This window comes from Bison bison, unplaced genomic scaffold (assembly GCF_000754665.1).
Source record: "Bison bison bison isolate TAMUID 2011002044 unplaced genomic scaffold, Bison_UMD1.0 scf7180017864471, whole genome shotgun sequence".
Classification (NCBI taxonomy): Eukaryota; Metazoa; Chordata; class Mammalia; order Artiodactyla; family Bovidae; genus Bison; species Bison bison.
In genome coordinates this window covers 41,503,347-41,513,472 of record NW_011495032.1, presented here as the reverse complement: position 1 = coordinate 41,513,472, position 10,126 = coordinate 41,503,347, and the positions used below count along the sequence as shown (strand labels likewise).

Sequence of the window (10,126 nt, the reverse complement as noted above, 5' to 3'; positions counted from 1 at the left end):
GGAGGACCACCTTCGGAACAGGGACCGCCTGGCCAAGGAGTGGCAGGCCCTGTGTGCCTACCAGGCGGAGCCCAACACCTGTGCCACTGCCCAGGGTGAGGGCAACATCAAAAAGAACCGCCACCCTGACTTCCTACCCTGTGAGTGAGTCCTGTTGGCCCAGCCTTCTGTCTGCTGGGAGTCCGGAGGGCTTGGGGTAGGGGCTGGGCTCCTGGCTGAGGCTGAGTGGCAGAGGTGCCAGGACCCCAGTGACCAGAGGGGTTTCTGGGGTGGGGTTGGGGTCTGTGCAGATGACCATGCTCGCATCAAGCTGAAGGTGGAGAGCAGCCCTTCTCGGAGTGATTACATCAATGCCAGCCCCATTGTGAGTGGCTCCCATCTCCTCCCCCATATTCATCCTGCCCCTATAGACTCCATTTCCCGCTCCCCAAGGCCCTGGAATTGTGGGCCTGATATCTGGCATGGAAACGGGAGTTCTGAGGCTCCCCCAGACCCTGGCCTGCTCCCTTTGACCAGACCTCTCCATAATGGCATTTCCTATTCTGGTTCATGATGTATTTTCCCTGCCCCCAGATTGAGCACGACCCTCGGATGCCAGCCTACATAGCCACACAGGGACCGCTGTCGCATACCATTGCAGACTTCTGGCAGGTGGGCTTTTGGAGGGAGGGTGTCTCCAGGGACCGGGGTCCCTTGTGGGCAGCCAGGGCCAACCAGGTCCCAGGGAGGTTAGAATGGAGCTTACCTGGGTGCTAGACATCATCTGTCCCTAGATGGTGTGGGAGAGTGGCTGCACTGTCATCGTCATGCTGACCCCGCTGGTGGAGGATGGTGTCAAGCAGTGTGATCGCTACTGGCCGGACGAGGGTTCCTCCCTCTACCACGTGTATGAGGTCAGCAGAACCCCACGGCCAGGAGAAAATGGGGGTGGGGAAAGTGGGCGGTGCACCCTTCATACATGTGCGACTGTATATGTATATAAACATCCATGTATTACACATATTCACACATGCTGTGCTGTGCTTACTCACTCAGTCGTGTCCAACTCTTTGAGACCCCATGGACTGTAGCCCGCAAGTCTCCTCTATCCGTGGGGATTCTCCAGGCAAGAATACTGGAGTGGGCTGCCATGCCCTTCTCCAGGGCATCTTTCTAACCCAAGAATTGAACCCAGGTCTCCTGCATTGCAGGTGGATTCTTTACTGTCTGAGCCACCAGGAAAGCATTCACATACATACGTATATGCATATACATGTGTGTGTGTGTGTGTCTAGTCTAGGGCTGAAAAGCACTTGTAGGGACCTATGATGAAAGGTACAGATATAAAACTATAAAACCACTGAAACTAAGGTAAGAAGCTAAGAGCCAGGAGTACAGTTTTGAGACAGGGAAGATAAGTATACTCGAAGACCAAGACTTAGTCCTACTTTTATTGAGTCTAGTTTAGATCTGAGTTTCCTGGAGGCCAAAGCAAAGAAAGAAATGCTGCCAATCACACATGTTGCTTATGAAAAATAGAAAAACACTGGGGGTGGTCTGGGCAGAGACAAAGTAGAGGAAGAAGAAACATTCCTGACCAATAGGAAGTGACCCCCCCCCCAATAAAACAAGAGATGTTATTTGCACAACAGAAGCTTCTTGTCTCTAAATGAGCTCTGGCTAACAAATTTTCAGCATTAGATGAGCACACAATACTTTCTCATTTTAAGCTTTAAAAATTGGTCCTGCTTGGGGTTAAAGAAAAAAATCAAATGAAAATACAGAATTTTATCAAAGTTTATGGTGTGTAACACAGACACTGTGCTAGTCTTTGCACAAAAGAGGAAGGAGACACTGATTTCAGGAAGCACACAGGACTTCCCGGAGGGTCCAATGGTTAAGAATCCGAGCTGCCACTGCAGGGGGCACAGGTTCGATCCGTCGGGGAGCTATGGTCCCGCTATGCGGCCAAAAAGACTAGTTGTGTCTAGGTGGAAAAGCCTCCAGTTGTCCTGAGCAGTCCATAAGTCCTAGACACAGATGGCTAGGGTTCTTGGGGACAGCTGAGTGAGCTTCCTGACTGGCCTGGGAGGCCGGGAGGATTTGGAGAGGCCCTGCCGCGCTCAGGCCTGCGCGCCCACCCTCGCAGGTGAACCTGGTGTCGGAGCACATCTGGTGCGAGGACTTCCTGGTGCGGAGCTTCTACCTGAAGAACGTGCAGACCCAGGAGACGCGCACGCTCACGCAGTTCCACTTCCTCAGCTGGCCGGCAGAGGGCACCCCGGCCTCCACCCGGCCCCTCCTGGACTTCCGCAGGTGAGCCGGCACCCCTGGGAAGTGGGGCGGCCCGAGGAAGGCTCCCAGAAGCCCGGGAGAGAGCAGCCTAGGAGCAAGGGGGCCGGGAGCCGGGCTCTGGCGCCTCCCCGCAGCCTATCAGCTCCTCCTGGGGCCCCAGGTCAGGAGAGGCAGGCCCTCTCGCCCGACCTGGAGCCTCAGCTTCTGGTCTGCTGGTGTCCCCTTCTAGACACCCCCAAACCAGGACTGACTCTGACCTCCTGGCGTCCCCTTCCGAACACCACCCCCCAAACCAGGACTGACGCTCTGTCTCGCTGTGCCCATCCGTCCATTGCTGTGGTCCAGCTCCTGACTGCTCGCTCTCTCTGCTGGCTGGCTGCCTCTTCCCTCTCTCTTGCCCTCTTTTTCTATCTCCCACTCTTTCTCCATAACCTTCTTCTCCCTCCGCCCCGCTATACCCTGAAAGGCTCATCTTGTTTCTAGCCCCCTCCCTCCCTCTCTCCTTCTCCTTGGTCCTTGCTGTCTATTTCCTCCTGTCCTGTGTTTCCTGGTGTCCAGTCTCTATGTCTGTTGTCCCCCTGCTTTCTCTCACTCCCCCCTGCCTTCCCCCTTCTTTACCCTCTGTATCTCTTTGCCTCTGTTTTTATTTCTTTCCCTCTTTCTCTCCCTTCCTTCCCACTTTTCTCTCCCCCACCCTCCCTCTCCCCCTCAGCTCTCTCTCCATCGTTCTGTCTCACAGTCTGTCTCACTCCCCAACTCCATCCACATTTCCCCGCTCTGCACCTCTCCCCGTTTCATCTCTCAGCTGTTTCCTTCACCTCCCTCCCATCTCTGCCTATTTACTCTGCCTCTCTTTGTCTCTGTCTCCCCCCTCCTCTCTTTCTCTACATGTCTCTGCCTCTCCGTTGCTCTGTCTCCCCTCTCTGTCTCCCCTCTCTGTCTCCTCCCTCTTCTCTCTCTCTCTCACGGCTGCCAGCGTCATTTTTGTGATCTGCAGCTAGTATTCTCACTCCAGTTGCATAGTCACAAAAGTGATCACTGGCAGGTGTGGCCGCTGCATGGATGGGACATGAGGACGTGTGGCCCAGGGACCACCCTGAAGGGTGATGGGAGAGCTGGGGGCTGGGGAGATTCAGGGAAGGGACAAATACTATCAAAGGGAGTTGCAGGTGGGCGGGAATCTCTGGACTCTTGGGGACTCATGGAACCAGGTGGGGGCTGGGACAGGAAACCAACAGGGGGACTTGCCCTCTTCAGATGCTAAAACCGTGTCCAGGCCTCCAGAGTGCCCTGCCTTCCCTCCACAGATAGGTGGCTGAGAAGCCTGCTGCCATGGCAGGGACCTCACCCACACTGCAGCTTCCTCCTGCTTCTCTGCCCCTTGCCGGGCCGCTCTGAGGTCTCTAGGTGCTGGGCAGAAAGCAGAGGAACAGAACTGGGGCAGGAACCTGGGGGTAGTTTCTGAGCCTCAGGACAATGGTTTCTAACTGGGGTCCATGCAACCTAAGGTACAGGCTTCTTGAAGGCACCATCAAGGGTATCAGGGGTAATTTTTGTTTTCCATATTTAAAAATCTTTATAAAATGAGTGCATGGACTTATTTTAAGGCTGCACAGGTAAGCGAAAAGGTTATGTTTCTTTGCTTCAGGCTGGAATTATGTAAACTCAATTGGCTTAGACACCCAGAACAAATTAATTGCTGCTTAATAAATAATGTTTTGGTGAAGGTCTATCAGAGGGAAGGCAAAATAAATTTTGAAGTCTTAGAAAATGACTGATCAAGTTCCTTGACCTCCATCTGTTTTCTTACCTGTGAAATGAGATTGATGACCCATACCTTAAGGGATTGTTACAAAAATCAGTAGCATGAAATCTATAAAATCTACTTTAAGTGCCAGGTACATAGCAAAAGTAAAAGTGAAAGTTGCTCAGTCGTGTCAGACTCTTTGTGACCCCCTGGACTATACAGTCCATGGGATTCTCCAGGCCAGAATAATGGAGTGGGTAGCCTTTCCCTTCTCTAAGGGATCTTCCCAACTCAGGGATAGAATCCAGATCTCTTGCATTGCAGGTGGATTCTTTACCAGCTGAGCTACCAGGGAAGCTCCAGCATATAGCAAAGGCTCTGTTAATTCCAAGTACTATTTGTTGTCATTATTATTAACTGATTGGGAGCCACCGTGACAACTTCTGTTCAGCCCCAGCCCTGATCTACCAGCCAATACGCTAAGGAATCACGTGGACTTCTAGAAAACCATTCAAGTCACCTGGCCCCAGCAAGTCTGGGGGTACCAGACTGGGAGACCACTAAGTTCCAAGCTCCTCTGAAATGCTCTAATAACCCCTCAAAAGGTTTTCCCTTGCCCTTGTCCTTTGGGAGTATCAGGAGTCTGCAAGTGACTCTCAAGTCAGGAATGTCATAAGGAACAAGGGCAGGTTAGACTGGGCCATGAGAGAGGGAGAACCCACCTGCTCCTTGCTGAGCTGTGGTCCAAGAAGCAGAGTCTGAGGTCCAGGTGGACCCATAGTCTGAATATGACCCAATCACAGAGCACCTGTGCTGGGGTAAGACTTATCCAGGGAGACAGTGGGCGGCAGTATATTCAGAGCTGAGGGGTTGTCATCCCCTCACCAGAGGAACTCTGCACCCAGAGCTACAACCAGACCTCACTGCTGGTGAGGACCACAAGGAGCCTGGGTGGGAGGGGAACACCCAGGGGCAGAGCAATAGTGTGCTCTGACACTCTTGAAGTCACCTGAACACCTATCCTCCCTGAACTTCAGGCAGGGGAGACTGTTAATATTATGACATTTTATCTTTAATAGTGCCATCATTTAATGAGCACCTACTGTGTGCCAGATTTAGCACTTAGTCCTTTATATGGATTATCTCATAATCCATGTAATAAGAACCCTAAGAAGGAGGTTACTATTACTATCATACCCGTTTTACAGGTAAGAAAACTGGGGCTTGAAAGGTTTTTATCGGTTGATCTGATTTATCAGGTTTTATCTGATAAATCAGAGCAACTGATTTATCAGTTGTTCCAGGTGCATAGCCTAGGCCCATAGTGACAAGGCAAGCCCAGTGCCCCCCAACACCATCTCTGGTTCTTGGCCTCCAGCCACAACTCCTCCGTCCAGCTGTCTTCCCTCCTCAGCCCTGGGCAGGTGGGGAGAAAAGGAAGACAAGCCCACAGGTGTGTGTCTCAGCTCCCCTTTGCCTCTGCTGGTGCCCCTTGGCCTCATGCCCATTTCTTGTTGCAGGAAGGTGAACAAGTGCTACCGGGGCCGCTCCTGCCCCATCATCGTGCACTGCAGGTGCGTACGCGATTGGAGGGGGTGGGGGGGTGGGGGACAGGCCAGGCCCAAGCCAGGGGGCCCTGAAGGGGGCACATCCTGGTTCCCACCCCTCTCCGGTCCTGCTCTCTGTGTGCATCTCCCAAGCACACTGTTTGACTGTCCCCTTGATACTAGCAAACAACAGCCCACGGGCCAAATTCAGCATACCATCTATTTTCTTATTGGCCCATGAGCTAAGAATGATGTCCCCATTTTTAAATAGTTGAAGGAAAAAAAAGAACACACGACAGAGGCTATATGTGGCCCACAAAGTTGAAAATATTTACCATCTTGCCATTTACATAAGATGTTGGCTGAAGGAAAGCCTGCCCAGTGGCTGGAAATGGCTATTCCCATTCCCTCTCACTGCCTCCACCTCAGGGTGGAGCCAGGGCTCTCCTTTTCAGTTGGCTCATTGCCCAAGAGACACCCCATGAGTCACAGGCTCCCCACTCAAGGCCCAATTCCCAGGACCCAGGAGCTATGACCCCATCCCTAATCCTCGGCTCAGTCATGCCATCCAACCCTGCAGCTAACCCTAACGGCTCCACCACCGTCTCTACCCCAAGCCTCCATGTCCCCTCCCCTCCCCCTTCCTGCTGGGTCCCCAGCTCAGCCTGTCACCATCTCCTACTGCAGTGATGGTGCAGGGAGGACAGGCACCTACATCCTCATCGACATGGTACTGAACCGCATGGCAAAAGGTAAGGCCGCTCCCCACCATGTCCCTAGCCCAGCCCCAGATTAGAGTCTCCCCAGCCCCTGGGGTCACAGGAGTTCGTGGAGGGCAGGTCGCCACACCCCCAGGTAATCCTCTGAGCCTCCCATCCCAAGATGCCCTAGGCTTTCTGGGTCCTACCCTCCTCTGGACACCCTCTGAGCATCTGTGTATCCCCACACCCCTCCCACCAGGAGTGAAGGAGATCGACATTGCTGCCACCCTGGAGCATGTCCGTGACCAGCGGCCTGGCCTTGTTCGCTCTAAGGTGACTGTTTCTCTCTACACCTACCCTAGCCATGACCTTTCCCCAGGGAAAGTTGCAGTGGCCTGCCTCTCCTGCCTGCCTCCAAATCTCCCCAAGGAGGGTTCCCTCCTTCTCCCCCAAGTAACCGCCCCAAAGCCCACCCCTCCATCCCAGGGCAGGAGCAGAGGCCGGGCCTCCCCATAACCCTCCTCCCTCTACCCTTCCCCAGGACCAGTTTGAGTTTGCCCTGACAGCTGTGGCGGAGGAGGTAAATGCCATCCTCAAGGCCTTGCCCCAGTGAGACCCCTGGAGCCCCTCGGTGGGCAGCCCAGCCTCCACTCCCTCCTTGCCTGTGTGAGCATCTATCTGTGCACTCGCTCTCACCACCACACCCGCCACCTTGGCCCCTCCTGGGCATGTCCAGCCCTTCCAAGAGGAGCGTGTAAGGAAGGGGAAGCAAGATGGGGCATACAGGAACCCCTGGTGTCCCCTGGGGGAGCTGGCAGCCAGTCAGAAGGAGAGGAAAGTCATGGGCACCAAATTCTACCCACAATTTCCTCCTGTCCAAGTTCCCTGACCCCCATTTCCCGCCACTCTGGATGCTCCCAATATGTCTGTGTGGACGCCCTCCGCCCTCCAGTGTGGCTAGAATGGGGCAGAGGGGCCACCATGCCCAGATCGTCCTCCTCCCCTAGCCCCTGCTGCCCGCTGTCCTGCCTCCATGACCCACACTGTGGCCCTTGCCCCTCCTGCCCCCTCCCCTCACCCTTCTGCCACGTGCCACTCAACTCGCTCCCCCTGGCACAAGAGAACATTTCTGGAAAAATCTACTTTTGTATCAATGTGAATAAAGTTAGTGTGTCGTGTGTGCAGCTGCAACCCAGACCTCCTACGCATTTCTCTGCTTTGCTTCCAGGCTTCAGCCCCAGCCTCAGCCTGGAGCAGGCCCTGCTGCGTTTCAGGAGGTGCAGACAATTATGGGAGAGCCGGGCGGTGGAGTCAGGCTCTTCAAGGCTTGCATGGAAGCAAATGACAATCGGGCAGTAGTTTTTATGCTGTACTTCCTACATGTCTGATAGCCTCCAAGGTGCTTGACAACCATTAACTGGTTTAATCTTCAGGACACGCTACCAATTAGCCCCATTTTACAGACAGAGAGACTGCACAGAACTTGCCTGAGGTACCACAACTAGTTAAGTGGTGGAGTTGGGATTCCAACACAGGCATGCTTGGCCTCTTTGCTGCATCTCCTCTCAGTTCTAGGGCAGCAGCTTCGCACCCTTCGGCCTCAGGAATAATATACATCATGCAGGATGGAGGTTAGGACTAAATGAGGTGATACAGGCCAAGTGCTCACCACAGCTTAAGCAGAATTAGCTAAACTCTGGTAACGACTCACAGACTAGGCCTGTGAGATGTCACAACATTCATTCACCTCGGGGCAAAGGGCACTTTCTCCCCATTCCCCTGGAATGCCCCCACTCTGTATGGCCTCAGAGGAGACTCCATCCGCGTGTTCCTTGGACAACAGTGGTACACACAGAAATGAGGCAAAAACAGCCTTGAGCCTGGAGCTACTCAGGAATTAGGGCCACCTCACCTTGCCAAGGCTCAGAAAGTCAAAGTGTTGGTCACTCAGTCCTTTCCAGCTCTTCACGACCCCATGGACTGTAGCCCACCAGGCTCCTCTGTTCATGGAATTTTCCAGGCAAGAATACTGGAGTGGGTTGCCATTTCCTTCTCCAGGGGATCTTCCTGACCCGGGGATCAAACCTGTGTCTCCTGCATTGCAGGCAAAATTATTTACCATCTGAGCCTCCAGGGAGGCCCAAGGCTCAGGCCCCCACATGAAAGATGGGCAAGTACCACCTGTCCTGCTCAGACAGAGAAGGGACAGTGAGTGGACCTCTGGCCCCCCACCCCTCACCTGTGCTCTGCTGCAGCTCAACACCACTGTTGGTCATCAAAAAGGCTGGAAGTGGGCAGAAACTTCCAACAGATTCTCTCTCTCTCAAGACAGAGGCCTGAAATTCCTTTCAGGGCATGCCGCTTCCTTGTTTGGAGGAAAATACAATATAGGTCCTTTGGCCACTGAGGATGAAGCCCAGTGCTTACCCCCAAATGGAAGAGAGAGTTGGAGGCGAACCACACTGCCCTGCATGAGGATGGAAAAGTGCTTGTCCTGTGGCTGGGAGGGCATCTCTGCAGGTGTCTGAAGAGACAGGATGGGGGAGGTACCTAGTTTTCACCTCCCTGGGCCCTGGACCCTGCGTGGGGCAGACTTACGCCACTCCATGCAAGAGAGGCAGGCTTCTGACACTGGATGCTAGCCATAAGCTAAGAGGACCTGTGGAGGGGGTGCTCAGTCTCTGGGCCTCGGGAGGAGGTTTGGAGAGGTGTTTCACCACATGTCTCTGGCTTTCTGTTGGCCTCAGCTTTCAGTCCAGTCAGATCTGGTCCTAGCTGTGCTTGCAGACCCTGCAGTAGTTGGGTGGTGGGGTCCTGCATTCGGAGAACAACAGCTGCCTGTGAAAGCCCGCTGTGGGGCCCCCAGAGGTGAGGCATGTGAGCACGGCCTGGGATTCCACACCATATTAGGGGAGGGCCGCCTAGTCAAAGAGGGGACTTCTGCTGTCAGCCGGGAAGGCTTGCGACCTCTGGATGCCTGAGAAATAAAGGGAGGTGTGTCACCCGCTGGCCCCACAGGGTTGGCCGGTGGGAAGGAAGCACACAGGACACAGCACACCACCAAGCTCTCGAAACTCAGCTTTATTGACTTCCAGTGTTTCCCTCTTGGTCTGAGCTCAGCCCAGCTGGCTTTGATAGGTCACTGAGACTGAACGGCACAGGGGCTGGCAACACCCCGGCTCCACCACTTCCCTCCCCGGCCACTGGGCTCCCCAGGGAGGGAGGAGGAGAGGCAGCTTCTGTGGTGTTGGAGAGAAAGAATGGGCAGCAGGGTCAGAGGCCAAAGGAGCCATACAAGCAGCAGCATGCCCGGAGCACCCATCACATGCTGATTCCAGCCACACACACACACACACACACACACACACCCCCCCAGAGCGCTAGGGTGGCCTTCCACCTTCCAAGCTCTCACCAGCCCATGCCCATCAGCCCTCTTGAGACCATGCCCTGCTCAGCCAATCCGCCCTGGCTCATTCTCAGACCCCAGGACTGCCCACAGGAAAATAACCTCTCCCAGATGCCTCAGGGCTTTGATTTGTACACTCTAACCCCAGCGCTAGCAAGATGTATCAGGGGAAACAAAGCTCAGACCATTCCCCCTTCATCCACATTCTTGCCACCCCTGCCAGGGACAAATCAAATGACAAGATGTCCCCATCTCACAATGAGTTAACAGGCCGACCAGAGCTGGAACTACATATCCCAAGATGCACAGCTCAGTTAACTGCACACCACTTCCCCCAAGCATGATCTAACAGAAAGGAGGCGAGGTGCATTGCATTCTGGGACTTGTAGTCCCTAGGAAACAGCACCAAACACCCTGGGAAGCGTTTACAGGCTAAGCCTACCTCCCACCC

General features: G+C 54.2%; 1 protein-coding gene across 1 annotated transcript in view; it reads left to right on the top strand.

Moving 5' to 3' along the window:
- PTPRN (protein tyrosine phosphatase, receptor type, N) overlaps positions 1 to 7,460 on the top strand; it is a 20,914-nt gene extending 13,454 nt beyond the window's left edge. The window contains exons 16-24 of the mRNA XM_010861298.1: positions 1 to 140; positions 291 to 364; positions 574 to 651; positions 774 to 893; positions 2,129 to 2,295; positions 5,542 to 5,595; positions 6,256 to 6,320; positions 6,529 to 6,602; positions 6,811 to 7,460. Coding sequence (XP_010859600.1) covers positions 1 to 140; positions 291 to 364; positions 574 to 651; positions 774 to 893; positions 2,129 to 2,295; positions 5,542 to 5,595; positions 6,256 to 6,320; positions 6,529 to 6,602; positions 6,811 to 6,882 — 844 coding nt within the window. The 3' untranslated portion in view covers positions 6,883 to 7,460. The remainder of the gene's footprint in view (positions 141 to 290; positions 365 to 573; positions 652 to 773; positions 894 to 2,128; positions 2,296 to 5,541; positions 5,596 to 6,255; positions 6,321 to 6,528; positions 6,603 to 6,810) is intronic.
- The last annotated feature ends 2,666 nt before the right edge of the window (positions 7,461 to 10,126 follow it).